Source organism: Meriones unguiculatus, chromosome 9 (genome assembly GCF_030254825.1).
Source record: "Meriones unguiculatus strain TT.TT164.6M chromosome 9, Bangor_MerUng_6.1, whole genome shotgun sequence".
NCBI classification, from domain to species: domain Eukaryota; kingdom Metazoa; phylum Chordata; class Mammalia; order Rodentia; family Muridae; genus Meriones; species Meriones unguiculatus.
The window spans coordinates 29,607,546-29,633,915 of record NC_083357.1 but is presented as its reverse complement, the minus strand read 5'-3'; the positions used below and the strand labels follow the sequence as shown (position 1 = coordinate 29,633,915).

The 26,370-nt window shown below is 43.2% G+C and overlaps 1 protein-coding gene across 1 annotated transcript in view; it reads right to left on the bottom strand.

Annotated features, from left to right (window-relative positions):
• Window positions 1–26,370, bottom strand: part of Nek10 (NIMA related kinase 10) — a 183,720-nt gene that overhangs the window by 133,889 nt on the left and 23,461 nt on the right. The window contains exons 5-14 of the mRNA XM_060390990.1: window positions 24,927–25,025; window positions 16,840–16,924; window positions 12,858–12,899; window positions 10,975–11,053; window positions 9,756–9,823; window positions 7,983–8,062; window positions 6,926–7,012; window positions 4,532–4,756; window positions 1,856–1,995; window positions 630–691 (exon numbers count right to left, since the gene is read on the bottom strand). Coding sequence (XP_060246973.1) covers window positions 630–691; window positions 1,856–1,995; window positions 4,532–4,756; window positions 6,926–7,012; window positions 7,983–8,062; window positions 9,756–9,823; window positions 10,975–11,053; window positions 12,858–12,899; window positions 16,840–16,924; window positions 24,927–25,025 — 967 coding nt within the window. The remainder of the gene's footprint in view (window positions 1–629; window positions 692–1,855; window positions 1,996–4,531; window positions 4,757–6,925; window positions 7,013–7,982; window positions 8,063–9,755; window positions 9,824–10,974; window positions 11,054–12,857; window positions 12,900–16,839; window positions 16,925–24,926; window positions 25,026–26,370) is intronic.

Here is a 26,370-nt window from a genome sequence, read left to right as displayed (position 1 = left end):
AAATGAAACGGACTGCAAGTGAGGCAGGGAGGAGATGGTGACATCAGCCAGCCTCAGCCAGTCCTTCCTAGGTTCTATTTAGTCTCAGCTATGGAAGTGACACAGCTGAGTATCTGGGGGAAATGCTTCAGTCAGCTGGTGAGTGTGTGGTACATGTTCTTGATTGGTAGTTGGTTTAGGAGGGTCTAGTGCACTGTGGGCGGTGCCACCCCGAGGCATGCAGGTCTGGGTTGCATGAGAAAGAAGGCAGAGACACACTAGAGGGAGCAAGTCAGAGAACAGAACCCTTTCATGGCCTGTCTATTCCAGTCCTGCCTCCCGGTTCCTGCCTTGAGTTCCTGCCCTGATTTTCCTCAGTGATGGACTGTTACCTGGAAGCATATGTCAAATAGACCCTTTTCTCTCTGAAGCTGCTGTTAGTCTGTGTTTTATCATAACAGGAAAGCAAATTAGAGCATATTTCAACTGAGTTAACTGAGAAAGGGAGGGAAATATAAACTGAAATTTTACAAGCTAAATAAGAAATGTTAAAATATTTTTTAAATTATATGACGGAGCCTCAGAACAATATTTGGAATATAAATACTACAACCCAAGGGGGCCAGTCGGGCCAGTCATGATGTTCTTACCTGGACCACTTGGTGGGCATTGGTGTCGTTGAGGGCCAGCTCAGTGAGGGCAGCACAGCAGGCTAGGAGGGAAGCAAACAAACCTGTCATAAATGCCCAGTACTCACCGAGTGCCCAGCACTTACCAGGAATACAATAAACTGGTGGACAGATGAATGGCTGTTTTTGAAACAGTCCCCAAATCCTGGTGATCCGACTATGTTCTACAGTTTCAGAGAAGGTGACAGACTGCCAGTCAACAGGGGCCAGGAGTCCTAAGCAGTGCCCTTCCTGCTTCCTGGCTGACGGTGGTGGCATTGTACACTGAGACAAAATTCCTCCTCCTGACCCTTCCACAGGTTGCTATGCTGAGCACTTCCACAAATCCACAAATTACAGCCATGTAATTCTCATAACACTGTAGGGGCTGTAATACCTAACTGGTCATCAAATTTCACGTGAGCAAAGTTAAAGCCTAGGGAACTTGAGGAACATAGCTATGGACACATGACCATCCATCTAGGTGGAGGAAATATTCAGACTCAACTAACTGCTTATCGTTCTTACTTGGATGTGAAAGGGGTGATGTCAGGCAAAACCATGTGCTGTACACAGCTCCACAAGACAATCTACATGCATCCCAGGTACCCCACCAAACAGAATACACGGGGAAATCTAGCCTCCAAGCTTCTGGTGTCCCTCTCTAGGAACTGTCTCTCCCTATAATCTCTGAGAGTACTGCCAATTCCAACACCGTGCGAACACCCAGATGACCAGGAGCTCCGAGACCAGGTCTCATGGACTCTGGGAGACCTTTAAACCGAGTAGAAGTACAGTGCTTCCTAAGGACACACAAATGCCAAAGGGAGGAAGATCTTAGTTCTCTGCCCTCACAATCTCTGAAGAAAGATCTCCTCTATTCTCCAAAAGAAAAGGCTGTGAACAAAGCAAGCCTGTCTTGTGTCCGTTACCTTTGAACTTGTGCCCCCTACCATACCCACAACCAGATCAAGCTGTGTATTTGAATACAGCCTTAGCAGTGATCACATCTGTTGTATCATTAACCTGCCAGGCCAACACTTGTGCTGAGAAGGCTCTGGCAATCCACTTGGATTTTACCATTACACATGTGGAATCCTGTAAATTGTGCACACTCAACACCACTAAACTAATGTTATAACGAGGAATAACAGCACAATAAATAAGGCAGGGTTAAGTAACAAAACCCAGTCGTATAATACAGATACCTGCTTGGAGAGAAATGGTATTTTCCTGGATTTCCCCAGGGCTTAAATCTTCTGACAAATGAAGCTGCTGGATTCGTCCTGCCGCATTTGCACTGGACAGGCTTCCGATGGAGGAACGATCAGAAACAAAATTTCTGTCTCTATGAAAGGAACATTATTGTTCAAGCCATTTATTCTTTTTCTTCTGTGCCTCAAACACAATTTAACAAAATAACAAACTCATATTTTGTATAACAAACAAATAAGTAGAAATCTTTGTCTCCTCAGGGCCATAAGGTTTTCTGTGTTCTTAACTGCGTCATCTGCAAATTCAGTTAGAACCAAGTTAGGAATGCAGTGTGAGATGAGAGGCCCTGCCTGACCTTCCCTGCCACTCCCATGCCTCAGCTCTTGGGCACTGCAGTCTTTGTGTGGGTGCATCTCAGTTGGGATTCCTCCAAGTTCTTCTTAGTTAAAACCAGTCTTGCTGAATCTTCACATTGCATTGCCTTTTTGACTGCCCACCATAGAAGTCTCCATGAGCACAGCTTGAAGTCCTGCCTTGGCCTGGGCCCTGGACCTCTCAGCCATTTTTGTCTCTTCTCTTCCTCCTCTTTCCTCTGGCTGAAAGCACATTTTTAAGCATGCCCTCTTTTTTGCTACTTTTAGAGCTGTTCTAGTCTCCTGGTCAGTCTGCAGGGCAATGGGTGTTACTCAGCCCTCATTTTCCATGTTGGCTGTAAGACTTCCTGCTTTCTATAGCTCTGTTTTCCAGCTTCAACCACAGCTCACAAATCCATGCTCTGCATTCGCCTGCGATGCACAGGGTACACAGCTTCCTACCGCACACTCTCGTCTGTTATCTGTTTGTTCCCTTTGGTTTATATGGTTACGTTATTTATTTCTTTCTCGTGACATCAGCTGTTTGGGTCTGTATGTTCTCACACAAAACACAAATAGAATCTCCCTGCCTTCCCACATGCTACCTGGGTCATTCTGTTCTTTCTGTCCTGAGCTGCGGTAAGGAACGGTTCCTGTGATGGTCTTATCTGCAGACATAATTATCTTGGAACTCTCTGTGGTGATCAGGGCACCTGATCAGAGTGTGCCTGTTGTTGGAGGCACGGGGGTGTACAGGCCTAAATGGTTTCCTGAAAACTGCCCTGGACAACACCCTGTTAACTGTTAATGTGAGAGCCTCCAGTTACCAAGGAGCTCTTCCTCTAGCACCTGCCCCAGGTGGCCTAAACCATCAGCCTGCAAAGACTGTTTACACAGCTGAGAGTGTAAACATATTCCTGGGTACAATTCCAATAGGAGTTGACATAGATCACCTTCTCCGTGAGACGTTTCCTAACACCATACCATGGCTGGGGTTGGAACCTGAGTCTTTAGACATGAAAAACTTTATCAGTGAGATAAAACCTATGACTTAACCAAATGAGGGGAAAGTGCCTTGAGTTATAATTAACTCTATATATTACTTAACTATTCTATAATTTCAGTCACTATTAAGAACATTAGCATCTATCTGAAAATAACTCCATCCGTCATCTTCATCCTAAAAGCACACACAACCTTTGCAGTTTTTCTTTCCAAGGGAATAGCCTCTTGTGTCACGAGACTGTGAAATATTTATCATCTATACCTCCAAGTAAGTGAGGCTTCAGTAAAAGCATTGCCATCAGGATATAAACTCTCCCTTTGTTTTTAAAATAACAGAAATCACTAACGAAGCATCTTGTTCCTATCTCTGCAATCTCTTCTAATGCTCTGAAATATTCCCACAGAGAAAATCCATAAAAGAATTATATGTACAAAGTTTTAGCCATATTGATTTGATAATCTGCAGTAATGTTAAAATGGATGAGCCATTTTCCCTAGAGCTTGGAATAAGCTTTATTGATGGACCAGGGAGCAAAAGCATGGTGGTCTTTCTTGAACAGAAATATCTACCTGTAGCTCTAATGTGGCACCCTTAAGGCTGAATTACGCTCTATAATAATGTTAAGTAATAGTCCCAAAGATGGCCCCAATACTTCAATATATTTAATTTTTAGTTACAATGCAATATTTACCAAAAATTCCAACTTCAATCTGTTTTAACAAACCATCTTTTTTATGCTCATAGCATAGAAGCTCCTTTTAGAAGGCAGGTGTGGAAGTGGGGGGTGAATGAAAATGGCCCCCATATGCTCATATGGAGTGGCACCATTTGAAAACATTAGGACATCTGATCTTGTTGGAGTAGACATGGCCTTGCTGGAAGAAGTATGCCACTGGGTTTGGGGTTTCAATAGCTCAAGCTAGGCTCAGTGTCTCCTCCTGCGGCCTGTATAGCCAGATGTAGCCTCTGAGCTACTTCTCCAGCACTATGTCTGCCTGCATGCCACCATGTTTCCATCATGATGATAATGAACTAAACCTCTGAACTGTAAATAAGCCCCAATTAAACGTTTTCTTTAATAAGAGTTGTCCTGGTCACGCTGCCTCTTCACAGCAACAAAACGCTACCTAAGACAGGAGGTGTATACCTTTTGTCCCAGTACTTGGGAGGTAAAGCCAACCTGGTCTACTTAATGATTTCCAGGGCAGCCAGGCCTATGTAGCGAGACTCTGTCTCAAAACACAACAAAACAAACAAGCAAGGACTACTAGAATAGTCTACTGTGTTTCAAGAACCAAGCCCCCACTTACCCTTGTAAAATATGAAGGAGCTGCTTGATCCCACCCCAGACACGGATCTCCACACTGGTCTCCGGGTCCTCACACACCTGCACCAGAATCCAGACAACGCTCCACAGGAGCTTCAGGTGGTCAGAGTGGAGCAGGCTGAGCAGGATGGGGATGCCCTCGTAGAGTTTCACCTGCTCCTTCACCTGGGGCTCGGTGCAGAGCCGGCGCAGGAGCTCGGCCGTGAGTCTGGTGTAACAGGAGCAAGCGTGAGAATCTCACCAGTCATGAGTGAGCACCATCGCACTTACAGTGGAGCTGTCACTGGGGCACAGGATCTGTTACTGGAGCCACTTCTCTTCCCACCTGTGGTCCTTGACCATGAACCTATCTGCCAACTGCCTCCCTGTTAGATCAAGGCCTGCCACTTTAAGAGCAAATATACCTCCCCTATGGTCTGTTTTGATGAGCACCCTGCTTCTTTGGTCCCTTTGTCCTACCATCCTATCCAGAATTCTTCATGCTGTAACTGCCTTTAGCTACAGCCAAGCTACCCTTACCCTGGGTTAAGATGTAAATGTAAGGGCTATCTATCTATCTATCTATCTATCTCTCCATATATGTATGTATGTATGTATGTCTCTCTCCCACCTTTTTAGTCCTTCACATACACCTTGCATCCATGGTGGCTATGTCTCCTTCGCATTAAGCGAATCACATCTACAATGCTGTCCCACATCACAACCTCACCATGCTGCCTTTTTCTGTTCTTCCACCTCAAAGCCTGACCATGGCTAGTGGTTATGTAGCCCTCTCCTAATAAAGCTCGTTTTCTGGAGGGTAATTTCACATCTGTCCTTTTCTGGAGCAGAATGTTTGTTCTTCCCCTTCTCTTCAACATTCTTCAGGGTTCATATTCCCACACTGCTTTGCAATTCTATTCCCAGAGGACTTCTACATGCTCCTCTCCATCTCAAGCCGCACTCCCCTCCCAGCTCTGATGATAAGAACACATGTTCTAAGACGAGCAGTGGTTCAAGCCTGAAATCCCAGCCCTTTATAAGCAGACAGAAGAATCACTGTAAGGACAAGACAGCTCAGGGAGGGCTGCTTACCAACCTGGTCTCAAACAACAAGGAAGAATGCATCTTCCTTGGTAAGCAGCATACTTTATCATCTCAAACTTTCTACAAGAAACACTCTTTCTTTACGCAGAGTGCATCTCACCATAAAAACCCATCCTAAAAACCCGGATGAACATGTTACCTCATCTGTAAAATATGAAGAAAAATTGAGTTTTGTGTAGATAAAATGAGCGCTCAGGAGGGCTCAGGGAATGTCCTGACATAGGGTAGAAACTGATCAGAATTGGCTACAATTTTGACTTATCCTGGACTGTTCCAGCTTTCCGACACTTTGTGTCCTTTACACCAGCTGTGTCTGCCAGCACATTCTTCTCACCCAGGGCCTGACTCTATGCTGCAGCACACACTGTGCCTGGATATTTTCTTCTATCTCCCTTCACTCCCATCAGGAATCTCTCTTCTAACTGAGCTTTGATTGCACCTTCCAGGGCGCCACTGTCCTACAAGGACCCAGGGAGGTCTCCCTCCCTGCCCCCACCTCACGCTGCACACTCTGGTCTTACTCCACTGTGACAGGGTCACACTTCACATCGTTAGGTCAGAAAGCATAGATTCTTGTTTATACCAACACTCAACAGTGTTGAGGTCAGCTTTGAAAAACAGTTTTAAAAAAATACCCAGCAAATATCATATCGCCAGTGCTCAGGATTTCTACACTCCTGGCTCCTCAAAAAGTTTGGATTTAAAGGCCAAACACCTAATAAACACCTATACAGCGTCTTCTTTTAGAACAATGTACGGCTTAAGCAGAAAGGAACCTACTTTTTTTTCAGCTTCTGTTGTCAGTTTTAATGTGTGATCACAATGCAGTTTAGTCATCTTATTCACTTGCCTTAAACACAACGGCTTTTAGCAACTTTCCTTATTCCACACATTAATTAGAAATTACAAAAAAAAAAAGAACCAACATAAAGTTTCTTCCCTAAATAAAGTTTTTATTTAGACAAATACAACAAAATTAAAAATGATGCAATCACAAGATTGTATGATTGGATTCTATGTACCTCTTTCTTCTAGCTTCTTCATATTGCCTTAAATGGGAAAGAATGGCAAAACTGATTCACCATATTCAACTAACAATATAAATAATGATATAATAAAAAGTATTTTTACCACAAATAAAACAGCTTTTTAGAGAGAGGGAGAGAGAGAGAACAACAGACAGTTTATTCTGGAGCCAAACTTGAATGACCTTGGCCCAAGATCACAGATTTAAATTAATACAAATTCCATATTCCACCAAAGAAGCATTTTCATAAAGATGAGGCCCTACCTTTTGGAGAGTAAGTCATATTCATGCAGAATCATCAATAGGTTTTCTACTACGTTGAGTTCACTGATCTTCTCTCTACACTCTGGACTGCAAATACACAAATATTATTAGTTACTAAAAACCCAGTCTACTACATTTGTTTATCCTAGTGATCATATACTTTATGTGGTAGTGTGAATGAGAAGAGCCCTCATAGGTCCATGTCTTTGAATAATTGGCCCCTGGTCAGTAGAACTGTTTGGGAAGAATTGGGAAGTATGGCTTTGCGAAGGTGGTGTGTTACTAGGGACAGGCGTTGAGGTTTCAAAAGAATCAGGCAATCTTCAGTTAATTCCCTCTGCTTCATGGTTGTTTCTCAAGATAGAAGCTCTCAGCCAGTACTCCAGTGCCATGCCTGCCTACCTGCTACCATGCTCCCTACCATAATCATCACGGATGCACACTCTGAAACTGTCAGCCCCAAATAAAATTTCTCTTCTATAATTTGACTTGGCTGTGGTGTTTTACCACAGCATTAGGAAATAACTTAAATACCTTGTGAGGAGCTATGAGAAGAGACCACAAGGAAACAAGAAATTGTATGCTGTTTACAAAAACATAATGATCTGCTCATTGAAGTGAAACTATACTTACAGCTCTTTCATTTAAAACAATGACACTATCCAAGGACAGGTTTCCATTAAAAATGTCCTATATGTTATGAGGACTGTATAGGTAAGAATAAAGAAATAAGGACTGGGAGATTCAACTGGCACAAAAATGTAGTAGTTCTGAAGGTCAAAGGAAGGGAGACCATCAGTGATGTTCCTCTAAATAGATGTTGGAAATGTGAGAGCAAGTGGGATGCCCGTTGTAGGTCAGAAAGAGAAAATTCCCTTTCTAACTTAGATGTAAAACTGTGCTTCCTAAGCAGGTGATCCTTCAACATCTGCGGTTTCCCATGTGCCTCCCACCCCAGGTTTTCACGGAGTGGGCAACAAGTCGACTGTGTGTTTGCATCTCTCCTACCCACACTGCCAGAGCAGCCACGCTGCAGAGCATTCTGAGATACACTCACCTCTCTGCCAAGCTAGCCAGTGCCAGAAGAGTACCCAACAGGACATTGGTGTCTCGGGCACCAAGTAAATTCACTAAAGTCTGAAAAATGGAGGAGAACAGATAATTACAGAAGCCTCTTGAATGGTACACTGTTTCTAAAGAGCACAGACACTGACCTTTTCCTATTTTCTTCTGGATTATTTTCATTTGCTCAATTAAAAATATATATGTGCACAAGTATAACTGTATATATAATTTTATAATTAATTGTTTGTTTTCTTCCTAATGCTTCCCACTAAAGTGGTATTGAATGTCTTTATAAACCAGTGGTTCTCAACCTTCCTAATGCTGCAACCCTTTAATACAGTCCATGTTGTAGTGACCCCCACCAAAAAGTTATTTTGTTGACCCTTCATAACTGTAATTTTGCTGCTGTTAAGAATCATAATGTAAGTGTCTGATATGTGACTCCTGTGAAAGTGCCATTCAGCTCTCAAAGGGGTCACAACCCAAAGGTTGTGAACCACTAAAAACATAACCTTTTCAAAACTAGGACCAAATTGCTTAATGTGTCATGGTTTTCCTTAGAAAATAATGCCTTTCTTGAACCCTTATTAATATAAATTCTCCTCCTCCTAAGTTTTCAGAACACAGACCCCCAAGGCATTCTTGCCAAGCATGCTCTACTCAGAGCTGCAGTCTGTGACGTGAGTGCTGGGATGGGTTTCTGTTTCCATCCTATGGATCCCTTTTATACTTTCTTACGTTGAAGTTGTCATCTCTCTCTGACTCCGTCCTCATCCTCCCCATCATCCAAAGTGTTTCACAAACTTCAATTCAACAAGCATCATTTTCAAAAAATTTGCCAAGCCATCTTAACAACTCAGTGTTACTTTTTTGTCAAACCTTAAGCAACAGCAGTGAAATGACTATGTGTTGAAGGGAAAAGTGCTGTGCACCAACCCTGCCCTAGACCGTAAGCGGCGTGAATAACGTAATTCAGGCGGCTGTGATCAGATAAGCACAATGGCTTCCTGAGATACAGTGGCTTAACAGGTGGTTGAAATCAGCGCTACACATCTGCCTGTTAAATGGTGGAATAAATATAGTCTGCTACAACTAAAGGTGCATTCATTTAAGGGGAATGCACACCTACTGTGTGTGTGTGTGTGTGTGTGTGTGTGTGTGTTTGCATGTGTGCATGTGTAAATATATGGTGTTGCTGGGAATGCAGAGCCCAGGACTGAAGGCATAGTGAGCAAATGTTCTTTCTTTGAGCCACGTCTCCAGTCCCTTAAAATGAATACTTGATCCCTATGCCTGTAATACTATATCACCTCGTGAATCTGCATTGCATGAAATTGCTGTAGTCAGCCACCTGTGACTTACAGAAAACGGTGATTTTATATAGTCCTAACTAATAAAACCCTACTGGATGGATTGGCTTTGTGGACATGTAAACATAGGTCTTTTATTTGCAGAATTTCATGTGTATGTTTGTAAATAAACAATAAACAGCTCCATCCCATTTACAACATTAAAGTTAAGTAATGTACTCAGCTAGCAGTAAATGGAATAAAAAAAAAAAAACATTTCATACCCTGTACCATTTATTTATTCCTCATGTTGGTGAAGAACATAACAAAGTGAGGAAATAAATCATAATTTTGGAGCGGGTGAACAGTTTTATGACTTATAATGACATGTAGCTTGAGTGTCAGGCTCTGCTCTTGGGTATTGAACTGACTTCATAGAGGGTCACGTGGGACTCAAGCTCTTGGGGACCACTCACCTTGTGGGCTCCACTTGCAGTGACCCATTCTCTTTGGTCTTTCAGAGCAGCGAGTTTTTGAAAAATATCTATTAAAGAAAGAAAGAACTCAAAGGGAGGTCCAGAGGTTAAAAGAGGCAGTAGGCTCTGAACCCCTGGTCTTCAGAAGGGATAGGCAAGTAGAAACAGGGGAAATGAGAACACAGACCCACAAAAGGAACAATGGAGAAACTGTATATTTCAACTCTAGGAGTTCATCGAATGTAGTAAATATAAAAACACCACAAAAGCGAACTCCGCTTGTATTTAAAATTGAACAGGTTTCTAATTCTTACACAAGGTCAAAGTAGGTACGTAAAAGACTCTGTCCATAGATGTCCCAGCTTACAAAGAGAAGGGAGCCCCAGCTTACAAAGAGAAGGGAGCCCCAGCTTACAAAGAGAAGGGAGCCCCAGCTTACAAAGAGAAGGGAGCCCAGGCAGGACGTAAAACCTGCAAAGGTTCCTGCACTGAGAGAGCTGCCCACAAAGTCACTTCCTGGTGCCTGACATTTCCCCTGCCCCTGAGAGCCAGTGTGTATCCAGCTAGCAAGCATAGGAAACCAGTCTGTCCACACGAAGACAATGGGCTTGAACTGGCACCCCGAGCCCAGGAAGCCTGTGGCTTGCCACACCTAGAGAGACTGGAAGGGGTGGGGAAGAGAGAGGAAAGGAGAAGGTGGAGATGGAGGGACTGCAAGGTGGAGAGGGGGTGGGAGACAGGGAGGAGAAAAGGTGGGGAAAGAAGCTGGTCAGGCTTCCCAGGGAAACCAGAGGAGTGACTAAGATGCCTCACTCCCAGGCCACAGCATCCACGCTGCCATCTTCAGGTGAGACTCCCAGTGTTCCTTTTCATGCTCCGAATGGTCCAAATCATCTGAGCTAGGTATAATTACTACCCAAAATTTAGAGGCCAAACACTGAAGCCTGACATTTTCACAGAAAGTGGAAGGTAAAACTTCACCAGACGTTGCTTGCGTGGAAGACTTCTTTCTTGAAACAAATGTGCTCGCTAAAGAACGAGCTGCCATGGGGCGGTGTGAGGCCATGTGCTACCAATTCCACCTGTTGGCACAGATGCACACACAGAGGGACTGACGCACCAGGAAGAGCAGCAGGTGTCCCTTCTCCTGCTGAGAACATCACACTCCTTTTTCCAGCAAGTCCACAAGGTCAGTTGTGGGCCTGACAACAATGCTTACACGTCATGTTGACCAGCTTGTCCACACAGTGCTGCTCCTCAGCGTCACCCAGGTACTCGTTGGCCACAATCTCCATGTACTGCACAAAAGAGCAACCCAACCAGCCAGTCAGAAAACTAGCACCAAAAGTACACAGGAAACAAGAGTACAGGTCTCAGGATGGGCCCCAGATGGCAAGACGGAAACCAACCACTGCTCAGTACTCCTGGGCCAGCTGTACTCAGGGCAGGGTACAGGGTTTAGTGATTCATGGTTTTTCCTGAATGGCCCAAAAGTTGAAGGAATTCTGAAAACCCTCAGAAATTGCAGGATGAGTTGTAACTGAGTAATTTCATGGTGTAATACGTGTAAGATACATGGGGTAATTGGGCTCTTTGATTTACCTTGCAGCAAAATGTAACACAGCATATATATACATATATATATACATTTTATAATACCCCAAATTATGTTTAACTAGTATACATATAAAAATTAATAATAAGAATGAAAAAAGATATCTAATAATTCCTTGCTGTCAATAACTAAGAAGTAGGCTCAGAAAAGCACATGCAATAAGAGAACAGAAGATAAAGTGATAATAACTCTTTACAATGTATGGACATTCACTTCATTCAGTGAGGTAAATCTTCAACTAAATTTCTTTTTAAAAACTGAATATGGATCACCTTCCCAGGACTTAAGCTGTGTTTAGTTTTCATAGCTGTGACAAACACTGAGAAACAATTTAAAGGAAATGAGGCAGAGAAAAGACGCTCAAGTCATGCAGCAGAAAGAATAACAGGAAGGGCCAGAGCAGGTAGATTTCCATGGCAAGTCAGTGACCTCCTTCTTCCAGCTAGTACCTGCCTCTCAGTGTTTCCATCGACTCCCACATGGCACCACCAGTTGTGTATAAGTATCAGTAGAGGTGACTGCAGCAGAATTTCTTACTCAAATCATAACATTCCCACTAGGCATGATCTTGTATTAATTGCTCAGAATGAGTTTTAAGACTGAATTTATTCATCAATCACTTTTTGCTGGTGACACAGGACTGTAATCCCAGCCTTCAAGAGGCTGGAGCAAGTCTTTTAGGGGCTTTACTCCAGCCTGGGCTACATGGTGAGACTATTTCTAATAGAAAGATGAATGAGAAAAACAAATAAATGAATAAAATAGCAGGGTGTGTGTATACCTGTTATTTAGTTACTAGAGGAACTGAGACAAGAAGACTGCAAATTTGAAGCAGCCTCAGCTCCATAGTAAAGTCCATATCAAAAGGTACAAAAATATAAGTACACATAAAGGCTGGGATAGAGTTTGCTGGTGGAGTGCTGGCCTAATTTTTTACACTGAAAAGATTATAAAACACTAAAATAAGTAAACACCATAGATGTTTATTAAATAAATAAATTTCATAGGTCTTAGTCACCTGTTTGTCATTCCTTATAGTATAATTTAAGATACTATAAGGTATGAAGCTAAATAATTTTTATAAAATTCTTTTCAATGCAAAAAAAACCCTAAAGTCAAGATCATTCCTTATATTATCTTCAATTTATGAATACTTAAGGACTGTGAGTGTCGTGCTTCAGGGTCAACCTGATGTGCTCCTGCCCTAGCAGCCAGCAGACACAGACAAGTTTGTTCACTGCCTTGAGCATTAGCAGCTCCTGACTTGAGCTCAAGCACAAGAAAATCCCCTTCATGTCTTCTGAAGACAAGCCGGAGAGGTCATCCCTTGGCTACCTCACGCATCTCTAACCTGAGGCATGTGAAGGACGAACATTTAGAGAGAACCGGCACCTAGCCTATCCCACTGCTGCATGCTTGTGTAGTCCATGGCTAGAACTTCACCTGGAATGCAAAGGCGGGACCAGCTATGGCTGAAGCAATCTTACCTGAGCCAGGTCTTCAATCCCACCCAACTCATGGAGTATTTCCTAATAAAATAAAAGCAATAGAGCATGTTGAAGAACAACAGGTACATATTTTACAAGTGGCACCTTTACTAAGTTGTATGAGGTTTTATTGTTTCTTCAAGTTCTAACCTAAACATAGAATACTTAATGTTTAGTTCATACTTAAGATAATTAGTTAATGACTATAAAAGCTATGTTTCTTGAGATTAAAAAACAAACAACGAACAAACAAAACCCCATTTTGTAGCCTGCCTTCCATCCTCTGTACTTCTTCATATCATTAAAAAATTTAAAAGTTAGACTTAGGAAATGCTCAGGGCTAAAAATAGAAGCTCGTGGATAAAAAGCAGCAGCAGCAAATGATAGGTGGTGAAGTCAGGAGCTCAGGCTACAAGCAATGACATTAACGAGGGAGAGAACATTTTGGAGAAGCCAACATTTAAAAATAGGACAAAGCAACTAGCACTCAGGTGCTAGGTAAGAGGGAGGACTCCTGAGAGCAGCAAAGCCCATGCAAATGTGGTGCTGTCTCTGCTGCCACAAGGTCAAGGACAATCAAGAAAGCCCCTCTTACCAGCACGACTTCCCATAATTTCTAATGCAACTGCAGCCTAGCGACTTTTAAGATCTCTTCTTACCTCTCACAAGCCATCTGTTAGAGATTCCTATCATTAGCTTAGGTGAACATTTATCCTGTGGGGGACCAGGTCTGTACTTAAAATCTGACTTAAATACTCTAATCACAAAAATATTCTAAAAACTCTAAAAATAGTTTCTCTGTTCTTGTCTATCTTTCTCGTGTTTGGAAGTTCCATTACACCTTTACCTAAGCCTCCTCATTGCTAACAGGCAAGTCTGTAAGCCACCTCAGTCAAAAGGAGGCCTGGCTGCACATGACTGGCTGGCTAACTGGCTTCCAGAGCAAAATTGCTGCCCTAAGTTCAGTGTGTAAGTCATGTGGAACATAAACTTGATGGGAGCAAGTAAGCTGGGAAAATGGCCTTTAAGAAGTGATGTCATGGGGACTGGCAAGAGAGTCTCAGCAGATGAATGCACCTGCTGCTAAGCCTGATGACTGAGTACCATTCCAGGGACCCAAATAGTGGATGAGAAATACTTCCCATCAGCTTTCTTGTGATTTCTACATGTGCTCTGTTACATAACCTCCCTACCTCCATACATAGTAAATAAATTGAAACAAAATTTTTAAAAATTGAAAAGAAAAAGTACAGTCATAAAGGTTAGATGACCTGGACAGCCAGCCCAAGAAAGGGGTGCTTTCTGGGATCCAGGTATTATACAGTGCATTCCTCTACGCCCAGGGCTCCAGACCTCAAGGCAAGAAGGTTCTCAGTTAGAGGCCAGTCTAAGCTACAGAGTGAAATTCTGATTTGGAAAAAAACAAAAAAGCAAGAAAAATTAATAAATGCAAAAAAGAGAAAAGATAAGGAGAAACAAAAGGAGAAGCACCATAAGAAAAAGGACAGGTAAAAGATGAATAAAACCTGGCCAGAAGAAGGAACATTACTCCTGAAAGAAGGGGGAAAAGCTGTACAATGATCCAAATATGTCAAAGAACTAAGAAAATAAGAATGCTGTCAGCGATGCGATTTGTGGCTCATCTGTAAACCTCATGAGTTTCTGAGGACAAGGGCAGGAAGGACAGCGATGGGGCAAGAAAAGTGGGGATGGTTTAGATCGGCAGTCTAGACCTGCACACTGACTTGGTGAGGGCAGAAGAAAGGGCAGTGGTGACAACGGCTTGCTGACGTTCACTGGAGGACGCTGTAGTAATCCCTAGCATGGCCTTGCAAGTTTGGCCAAGAATTCTTGGCAAGCCCAAGGGTTATATAACTGGCAGAGCACACAGTCTTCTGTGTGGGAGGCATGCCAGGAGCAGAGGCTCTGGGAGAATCCCCTTCTATGGAAAGACTGTCAAGCAGGGACACTTGTATCAAAATATAAACAAAGTAGTCACTGCATTCCTTGCTTTAAAGAGGAGTGTAATTTACCTTCTGCCAATCAATCAGAGATAGCATTGACAATGGCCTTGCTTTAAAAGCAGATCAGCAGTGACCAATTTTCTTAGCAAACAAGGTGTTCTGAGGTAAAACTTGCTAATGTCTGACAAGTCTGAGAACTGGCTGTTCCTCCTCAAATACTCTTTAACATTCTGCACTTGGTGTTTCTATCCAAACGGAGACTTATCAGAGAGGAAACAAGCAGCTAACATTGATCGAGTGGGAGCAATCAATACACTTTGTCCTGAAGGAAAACCAAACTCATGTTCTTCCTTCCATATGCCGCTCACACTGCTTGGCAGAAGCAGCTCTGGAAAGCATGGTTCACCCAGCTCTCAGCAGCAGGACTGTGGAAAACCAGGACAGAATGCTTGGCGGTTGCAGTTGGCTGTAACAGCACAAGGCTGGTTTAGAATATATGTAGGGAAGGTTGTGCAGACTCTAAACAGAAGGTAGACAGTGACCAAGGGCCCCAGAACACTCCAATAAGGATGAGACACATTTTGTTTTAGTGCTACTTTTGGGAAACATGATGAGTGGGGAAATGAAATGGAACATTCTGCATTAAATAGGAATCTACCAATAAAACTTTATCTACGATAAGAGTCTGGGTGGCGTGAGCTTCCCAGTAGCATATAAGGATTCGACATAAAATAAGATCCTTTGAAAGAAGAAAAAAAACCCAGTGTGTCCAAATAACAGTCATGCTTGAGATATTAACACGTTGAACAGAAGTAGCTGTGAGGCGGCTCACTCCAGGGCGGCCCAGCCAGCAGCCTCATTTCCGAGGATCTGACACTCGCCTTGCTTTCCCACAGAACTACTGCTCAGAAACACCTCTGGGTGCCTCAGAAACACAGTAAACCTGGCAAGCAGCAGCACTCTGCAGCTTCTCCCTTACCTCTAAGCTAGGCTAGAGAGAGTAAGCTTCTGGCCTAGATTCCCGGGGTAGTCCATCCTTTAAAGTCTCACTGCTAACACACTAAGCCCTTGCTCTTCAAGACAAACTACGGCCCAGCAGCCTTGACATCTCCTGGAATTGTTTTAGAAATGCAGAATTGAGATGGAGAGATGGCTCAGTGCTTGGGAACACTTGATGCTCTTGCAGAGGACCCAGGTTTGGTTCCCAGCACCCCTCACCAGGTAGCTCCCACCCACCTGCAGCTCCACACTTCCATGGATCCAACACCCTCTTCTAGGCACAGGCAGACATGTAACACACACCCAAAACTGACACATGTACATGCGCATAAAGAAAAATAATGTTTAAAAAGAAATGTACAATCAGGGGTCTGTTTCCACCTACTGAATAAGATCCCGAATGAGATCCCCGTTGAAGGAGGTCCCCGTTGAAGGAGATCCCCACTGATTTGTGTGCACATTATAAACTAGAGGCAACACATCCAACTAGTGATAAAAGGGGAAGATTCTCGCTACAGGTCCCTCCCCTGACACCATCAGAAGGGAGGACCTATGCTCTCCTGGGTCCAGAGTTACCATCTAGAAGCTAGGAAGGGGTGGTTCCTGGCAGCTAACAGGCTACAGCCCTGCTGTTCCTAAGCATTGCCTCTGGAGTCACACAGCAAGCTCCCATCTTGTCACTGCTGACTCTGCCCTAGTGAGCCTCGTGACTTTAAACGTGCTTCAGCGTGTGGCCTACTGTGTACTTCCTTGAACTTGAAAGGGCTTCGAAGTTTGGATAATAGTGAACACATAGACCAGAACTCAGTCACGGAACCTTACAGATCAAGTATAAGCAAGGAGAGGTACTGGCCTGCAAATCACTTCCTCCTAATCTTTTTAAACGCCAGGTGAGCTGTGTACCACATTTGGATGGTCTTGACTTGTCAATAAAACCTTAATTTCGAAGAAAAGCCCACTGTGCTTTAATTTAATTTTTGTTACAAGTGAATGAAAGTGTTTTACTTTTTCCAACCAACCTGATAACATGGATCCCTCATTAGCAGCCTCAGACAAATTAACACTCTCAGAAAATGAATGGATGGAGCTCGGTTAACCCACTCTCTGAAAGAAGAAAACAAAAGAAGGTGTGTTTAGACAGCACGCAAACAGCACACAGCTACAAAGGAGAAGGTGAAAGCTGTGAGGGAGCCAGTGGTCCATCTCAGCTTCTTCTCTAAGGGATTGTCTCTTGGTGCTTTTTGTTGTTTTATTTTTATTTTTATTTTATTTTATGTTTCCCCTTGACCCACACCAATGCAAAATACACTGAAATTGTCTTTACCAGTGTGGTCCAAGGACACTCCAAATGAATGTGAATCAGACCACTCACGCTGACTTAGTAATACTTCATGGTGTCCCTAAATCAAAATAAAGCTTCCAATAACAATTAGGTCTGCTTAATAAGTATCAATGCCCTAACCACTTAGTGTCCACTTGAAAAAGTTACATGCACTTACTGAGAGGAAAACAAACAAACAAACAAAAACAAATAAAAACACTGTGAAATAGGGTTTCACTCTGAGTCCCAGGCTGGCCTTGATTTTAAGATCCCAGAACTTTGACTGAAGAGGAAAAGAAGGAGGGTCTTAAGTTCAAGACCATCCTGGACTAACAACAAGAATTCTTCATTGTCCTGTCTTTACACCATTTCTGAACCAGCATGGTGGTAGACACTGAAGAGCCTACAGCTTGGAAGGATTTGGAGCTTAAGGTCATCCTTGGCTATAATTGAGGGCTAGCCTGAGCTACACTGAGACCTTCTCAGAACAACAAAAGTAGCAGCAGGAGGAGGAGGAAGTGGAAGAGGAAGAACCACCAACGGCAGCAGAGCAGGAAATGGCAGCAGCTGCATCAAGAGCAGCAGCAGAAACAGCAGTACCAGCAAGAGCAGCAGCAGCGGGAATAGCAGCAACAGACCACCATCTCTGTGGCTAGCACAGAAGGAAGACAATAGAAGTTCCCGTGAGTGTTCTCTTCCCCCGGAATAGTCTGTTCCTCAAGCCCTGCTGGGTCTCAGAGGGCTTCACTGCTCAGCCATCCTGAGTCCAGCTAGAGCTGGTAATAAATGTGGTTGAAATGTTAAAGGTGCTTTCTTTGCTTCCCAAATCCCCCAACAGCACCCACCCCTCAAAATAAGATTCTCACAGCCTATCCTCTTCCCCACAAGGCTGTGCAAGCCCTGTCTTTAGAGTGCTTCTAAACCCACCTCCTTCTTCCCTGAGCCCAGGTGACAGGATGTGTCTGAGCCAGGGCTAAAGGTACTTCCCAATGGCAGTGTTCTGTGGCTTTCCAACACCAGACTCCCATGACCTGTGCTGCTCTAACCACAGAGCATGTTTACTGCAGAAGTGACCACACAGCCCAGGCCTCTCCTGAGGAGGAGAAAGCGAAGAACTGGCCTGCCCTACATCTTGCTATTTTAAGTGCAGCCAGGCATTGTCCATAGAAGGCAAGGCCAGCATGGTGACGCAATCCTCATACTGCCCTGCAAGCTAATCCAACAATATCATTTATGGTGCCTTTATTAACAAAGGCCTGAAACACAAACGGTCTGAAATCCCATCCTTGGCCAAGGGAAACCAGGAAATGGCAGGAATTATTTCAGACTACAATAACAATGTCATTCACCTGGCTTTACGTAAAGCAATGACAGAATACGGTAGCTATCCCTGCTGCATGGAACATTTACCTGAGCTTAAGATTCAGGCCAACTGTCACCTAGTCTGTCCTGAATCTATCCTTGGGCACTCGAGATAAAATTCAGGTTTGTCTTCTTGTTAGCACTGAGGAGTTCAACTCTTCCCCCAAACCTGAACATTTAAAAGCTGAGTGAATCTGTAACATCTTTGGTGACTACACTGGGCACCCCCCATTCCCTGGCAATACCACTCACCACTCCTATCTGGTCAGATGGAGGTTGGCAGGGCACTGGACCCATAGTTTTATTCTCAGGAATGCCTGTGTACTCCCTGCAATCCATGTTCCCAGCATACAGATGCTGGAGGAAAGACCCACGACCACCACTCACTAGGAAGTACTCTTGCTACCAACAACAAGGCTGGCAGCTGCCCATAGCCACTCCCAACAGCAGCATGGCCCAGTCCAGAGGAGCACTTTATCAGTGACCTTATGCCCTGAGGCACAGCCCAGTGTCTTTGGAAAAATAAAAACAGGATCCAACCAAGCTTTGGGGTGCCCTCTGGGTAGAACTTTCCAAGCACAGACCTGTCAAACCAGGTACTTGGGAAGTGGAGAAAGGAGGATTACAAACTTGAGGTGCAGAGGAAGCTCAAAGATAGCGTAGGTAACTTAGTGAGACTGTGTCAAAATAAGAAGTAAAAGGGGGCTTGGAAAAAAAAGGGGGGGCTTAGATCAAAGTATGAGAATGACAGAATGAAACCAATTCCTTTCTATGTTAAATTAAAAATTAATTTAGGAAGCAGTTGTTTTTAAAGTAGGTGTAGGCTGTAGCTCATCTAAAGCCTTCACTGAGCACATATGATATCATACTAGTCGAAATGCTTTGTATCATACTCTGCACTCGCCATTGCTGAAAATATGAAAAAAAATTTAGAACACCTGCAAAAAAATCCAATTATTCTAATACTTTTATTTTGAAGTGGGTACAGGGCAAAGGCTCCCAGCTCAAAGACCCTCTTCCCTCCCCAGGGGAGGAATGGCGGCTGGCAGTAGCTGCAACAGCACGGGCAACCTGATGCCACTGAATGCCAACAGCGTTTCAGTATCCAAGAGAAACAGGATCTGCGCTACAAATACGTGCATAGTATTCTTCCTTGGTGTTCTTCCTGTCAGGCACAGCCAGTCTTCACAGGAAAGTCTGTGACCTTTCCTGTCGGGTTTTTCCATATTAAAATACATATTTAAAGGTCTTTTCTGTTTTTCTCCTTATTCCACCAAAAAAAAAAAAAAAAAAAAAAAAAAAAAAAAAAAAAAGAAAAAAGAACTAAAATTCCAATGTGGACTTTAATGTTCATTCTTAACGGATTCTAACCAAATGACGGGGTCTGAGTTGAAAGTTCTGTTCCAGGCAAACCACATTTGTTTTGTTTTGTTTGCTTTGCAATTTTGGGACGGAAGCCCACAGCTATTAATATTTCTCGTAGTTATTACCCTGCTATTGTAAATAGGATTCCTGATGGCTGAGTCCTTGTGTTCTGCCCCTCGAGAATGACCTCAGGAGGAGGCCTTCCTTGGCTCCTAGCCTGGAACCCCGAGGAGGACAGATGGGCCACGGGGGAGGCAGCCCTGGCTCTGTGGGGAATTGCATGCGCCTCTGCTCACCAGGAGTCAGGGGTGCTAGAAAACACAGGACTCTGTGAAGCCAGAGAACTACCCAGCGAACAGATGGAGAGCAGTGTCTTTACCCGGCTGACTCTGTCACTGTGGGGCCCCTCTGCCCGGGCTCCAAATGCATATGGTGAAAGCACTCTTCAGATACTTTTACCATGGGAACAAGAGATGGGCTCTTGGAGGCAGCCCTGGAAAGTCATGTGCCTGCAATGATAGTGCTTCCCTGGAGGCTGTCTCAACACGACAGCCACACAAGAGTGGATTCATAAGCGAGCAAGTATTTAACCTTTCTGATGGCTGAACTTACGGCACTACTTCCACAGGACTATTAATACACTCAATCCTGTTCAGATCCCGCCCCTTTTGTCCAGGAAGGCATTTTCTGCCATTAGTGCCAGAAGAAAAGAAAAATGTCACTGCACATATAATGTTTGAAAAGAGAGGAGGTAGGTGGGGTTTCTATTTCTTTCACAGGGGAAAAAAGCAATACTTGATATGGGTGCTTCAAATGACAACCATTATCTGAAAACAAATGGGTGTATATGTGGAAAGGCTGTTGCCCAGACCTGCCTTAGCATGCTTCAGGTCAGAATGAACTTTACTCCCGCAGTGGTACTGATTTCCTAAACACACACTAAAAGCAAAGCCCACCTTGCAAAACAAATACTCAAGTCCTTCACAGTGTTCTTTTTTTTTTCCCCCTGGACAAATGAAAAAGTAAACTTCATATCTATTTTGATAAAACTGAACTGAAACTAGAACCCACGTGAGGATGCCACTGTCTGGATTCCCACCCCACTCCACCCCCACTCATCTCTGAGTTCTCTGTGTTCTTCGCTCATCCTCTGTGTTACCATTCAGGCTAGCCCACAATGTCCACCCAGGAAGAAAACCCCTTGGGGGTTGTGGCACTCAGGCCAAGAAGTAGAGAAGACTCGTGTCCTTTCTTCTAGTTGATGGACAGCACACAGTGCCTCCATGTATTCATCACCATGTCCCATCAGCCTGGTTCTGAGTGTGCTCAGAGGACAGCAGAGGCCAGGCCTGGGCCTGCGCTCACCTGGGCTGCTTTTGAAAGACATGGACCAGAAGCCCAGATAGTAGGGATTCACATCTCGCAAGTGGCGATGGCAAAGAGCACCCAGGGCCAGGTTCATTAGGGCGGGGTGCTATTTTGGGATGGCAAAGGAAGACTCTCTGGTAAGATTAGCATGGCAGGAGCTGAGGGCAGGAACTTTGCACAAGTCTAGGTCAGAACAGCAGAAAAGTCTGCAGCTCAGGCCCTGGGACTTAGGTAGGGAAAGCAGATAGATGGCAGTAGGCAGAGCTTGAGGACTTACAGAATAGGAATAAGGCCTTTGGGAGTTTTTACTCTAGGAAGGTACTAAATGGCTTTAAGCAAAGGACTCACATGAGCTGACCGAGATTTTGAGAGGATCCTTCCAGAAGCTATGGACAGAGTAAAGGGTAGAGAAGGGAACTCAGAGATCCTACTACAAATGTGCAGGCCAGAAACACTAGCAGCCCGGATTAACTCAGTAGACAGTAGAAACTAAAGCTGAAATTTTCTCATAGGCTGAGAAAATTCTTAAAAAAAAAAAAAAGTCTTAATTTAGGAATGACATCTTTAAATGAAGATTAGGAAGAATCTACCAGTTGACATGAGAAAGCAGAGGTGGATTTACAGCGAGGAAGCCATTTCAGGAGCATGGCCAGCAGGGGAGATGAAACATAGGCAGAAGCACTAAGAGACTGGGAAAGCAAGGCCTGGTGGCCAAGGCCTGTAACCATAGCACTTGGGAAGCTGAGGCAAGATCAGGAGTTCAAGGCTGGCCTGATCCTCAAAAGGAGAAGTAGATGGGAGGGAAAGGAAAGTGGGAAAGAAGGACAAGGGAGAGGAAGGGAAGAGAGATGAAGCCTTAGCTGTGAAAGTGGCTCCTGGCATGTGACTGTGACTCATTGCCGGGCTCTCAATAGCTCATGTACAGATTGTAAACACATCTGTCATGCGCAGATATGATGATCCCAGCCAGGTTATGGCTCCTGTGGGTGGTGATCTGTTGGCCAAGGACAAGCAGTTCTTCCGTGGGAAGGCAGAACAATTCTGTTTCCTGCGTGTTAGGCTTCTCTGGGGTGAGAAGCTTCAGCACACAGCAGAGGAAACACATTTACCAAAGAGATACTTTGCCCCGATGCCGAGTTAAGTTTATCCTCTTCCTCATATAGACCTGCTTTAGCCAGGGTGGGTTACTGCCTAACTCCACCATGAAAAGTATGTTCATGAAACACAGAAAGAAATCAGGGGATGAGGGAGGTAAGAGTGCCAGCCCGGAATCTGCCTGGATCCTCTTTAGGTCGCAGCCCTCTCATCTACCCCATGGCACCAGCTGGGCCTTCTTAGAGTCCACTCCATCTCCATAATTGTTATGACTTTTGTGCATGTGTGTATGTATGTATGTGTTTGTATGCACTCGTGTATATGTACATATGTAAGTGTGCATGTGTATACGTGCATGTGTGCCTGTATGTGTAGGTATATAGGCATCACTCATATGTGCCTGTGTTTGTATGTGTGTGTGAGAGAGAGAGAGAAAAGGGAGAGAAAGAGAGAGAGCATGCATTAAAGTGTAGGAGAACTAACCATGTAAGATCTCTGAATACAGTGGCGCACACCTTACCTCAGAAGGCTAAGACAGAAGAATCCTGAATTTAAGACCAGCCTTGGCTACCCATACATACAAAGACCTAGCTCAGCAAACCAAGGCTAGGCATGTAATTCAGCATAGAACACTTACCTAGCCTGTATAAAGTGTTTGGGTTCCATTCCTACTAATAAAAAATTAGCAAGAGCTGTATATTTGTTTCAAGATAGTGACAATAGAACCCAATTTCAGTGGCTAGAGCTGGGGATAAAAGACCAAGTTTTGGTCTCTAGAAGATTGGCGTATACTAAGGAAGAAGAGAACCCCAGAGTCATGAGAATGAGGAGGACTGATGCAGGCTACATGCTGAAGAAAACGCATCATTCACTTTGGTATTTTCTCCTATCTTCCTTCTCCTCTGTTGCCTCATCCCTTCTTAAAAAATGGTAGATGCCCATCAATTTGAGTATGTTCAATCTATGCCTTCAATCCAACATTATCCCTGGTGTTCATAAAGGAAGGGGCTAGTGGGTCACATGAAAAGGCTCTGAGATGTAATTATTCTATAAATATAAGGTAAGAGGAGAAGACAGTCCTGCCATCTTAACAAGCTGTATGAGGTGGAGGACAATGGAGGACTCCACACTTAATCCTTCCTTTACCCAACTCTGATTTCAGAACTGAACAAACACAGAAACCTGTAGTGCCCATATATAGAAGAATGCTCTTAAAACCCAACATTCTGAATTTCTTCTTGTGCTGTGAAAAAAGGGGGATTGGCATATGATCTTCAGAGCACCTCCTGTTACCAAAGAGTAAGTCAAAGATTCTCCATCAATCATCCACAACAGTGCATTTTAGCTCTGTCCTCCACCTTTGGGTCTTTTACAAGTTGAATCTAGTGCTGGTCAATATAGAAGTCTAAGGCGAAGACATTTATGTGCTTACTTTTGTGGTTATTGGCAAGATTGTAGTTCTAGGGGACAGTAAGACTAAGTGTCTATGTTGCTGAGAGCTGTAAGCTGATGCCCCTGAATATTCCTTCTTTGAGGTGGATGCTCCAACTTGGCTGTTCACCTTAAAGCAGAAGTGACTATATTAGTTCACTGAGTCTCAGACAGGGTAGTCTGCCATTTTTATAATATGCTATTGCTGTATGATCTAGAGCAGGGGTGGGGGCCTCACAAAGGCACAGATGCCATGAGGTAACAGGATGCTCTGGGAATCATTTTGAGAGCTGCCTGCTATGGTTTCCATTTTTATTTTCTGTGAATTGCACTTTTCTGCTTCCTGGTTTATTCAAATGGCAGAGCCTTATCAAAAACAAAATGGAACAGGTCATATAATTCTGATTGAGAAATAAACAACCCTATTTTTCTACTTCTTAAAAAAAAATAATCCATAATAGGACATGGGACTTGAACTGGAAGTTCATATTCATCTTTTTTTTTTTCTTCAAAGTCCAGGTTGGAAGAGCTATGTAGTTGGTCACTGTGTAACTTGCAAAGGTGTTGTCATGTTGTCCACAGTGCTAATCAATGTCTCTTTCATAAGGACTATACAATAATTCTTCCTTGAATATATGACCTCAAAACAAGCACATTAAGGAAAACAATGCTCTCCTATGTCGTACCTGTCACCAAGCTCAGCTAAATTCAGGATCCAAAAAGCGATTCTGATAAGAACACAATGTTTTTTCACATAGACTATCACACAGACTTTGCTCTAGTTTCTATTTTTATATATTTTTAGTTATTTTTTAAATTTTTTGAAATTATAAAATAACTATATAATTTTCACTTTCTGTTTCCTTCCTCCAAAACCCTCCTATGTACTACCACATTCTTTTGTTCTCTAATTTACAGCCTCTTTTTCTTTAGTTGTTTGTGTGTATGTGCATGCTACATACACACATATATATATGTAATAACAATTTAAGAAAATAAGCCATAAACGTTAATATATCTTATACATATATAATCATAAGTACTGCAATGTTCGTATTCCACACTGTCTTCCACTTGTGTGCTGCTTCAAGGCACATTCTCCATACAGGACCCATAAAACACAGTGTTCTTGATTAGAGGTCCGTCTTTTGGGCACAGCCTTACCTGCATCTCAGTCTGTTTCCCACCAGAGCTGTAAAGATCTCCTGAAATAACTGATGCTGTGGGTGTTTGCTGAAATTCCTCTCATTCTTGTAGTTTATACTAAGATGAAAAAAAAATAAAAATAAAAATAAAAAAACAGAAAAACATTTTATAAGAAACATTATTTGGGCTAGCAAAATTATCAATGAAAACAAAGGCCATCTAGGCCATCTACATTGAGACAAAATATTGAGTGTTAAGGTCAACATATTAGTAAGGGCAAGCAACAACTGATGAACAGGAACTCAACCTCAGTGGTAAAGTTGATAAAAAGCATGATCCTAAGAGCTGGTAAGAGGGCTCAGCTAGGAAAGGAGCTTGCTGACAAAGCCTGGTGACCTCAGGTCTACTCTTGGACCCACACAAATGTAGGGGAGAATCGACTCCACAAAGTTCCTCCGAACTCCCATGTACAGTGTGGCACATGAGATTTTACATGCACACACACATGCATGTGCATGTTCATACACACACACACACACACACACTGTAAAAAAAAATGGCTAATTTTAAGATTAAGGCCAAATAAAGTAAAATTCCATGAACTTCACCTTATAGGTAAGTTCTATGACATGGGTCACATGAGCATCTGCCTTTCTGCACCTCCATATACCATTCAACTCTACATTCACATGAGGCCAGGTCAGGGCCGTAACCATTTCTTTTATAAGGTCACTGGTGAATAAGACATTTTTAGTTTTTACAAGTTAAAAATATGAGCCCATAAAATGTCATATGACTTTTCTGAAACTGTTTAAGTTCATAAAATGCCAGAGAAACAAGCTAAGCCAAACAAGTAAATGAGCATCCTATAATAGTCATGTTCATATTCACGCCATTCATTGTTTTCATTGGCACTTACTGGCAACTGAATACATGGTAACACAGAGAGCCCGCTCCCAGGAAGAGAGTGGCCCACAAGAATGTATGCTTCTAGAAGGTCTACACAACAACAGAAAGAAACGCAGACTAACACTATTTGGTTAAAGCCAAGACACTATCTATGAAATTGAGAAACTTGTATTTTTTTAACTATCATCTTAAAAAAACAAAACAAAACTATTTATTTATGTGTGTGTGTTTGTGTGTGTGTGAATGTGTGTAGGAAAGAAGTCAGTCTCTCCTTCCATGATGTGGGTCGCAGGGATTGCGCTCAGACTGTAAAGTTTGATAGCAAGCTCCTTTGCCCACTGATCCATATTGCCAGGACAGCAAACATTATATTTAGCCACCACTTCTGTTCACAGCAACAGATTCCTTTATCCCTTTCACCACTAGAAAGACGGAGAAACAACAAGAACTAAGACCAAGCTTGGGGTTGACCTATCCCATTCAACATCTTGGAGCCTCTTGCTCAGTGGACAACTGTTGACCTTCATGTCAGCAAGGTGTCCAGAACCTCCAA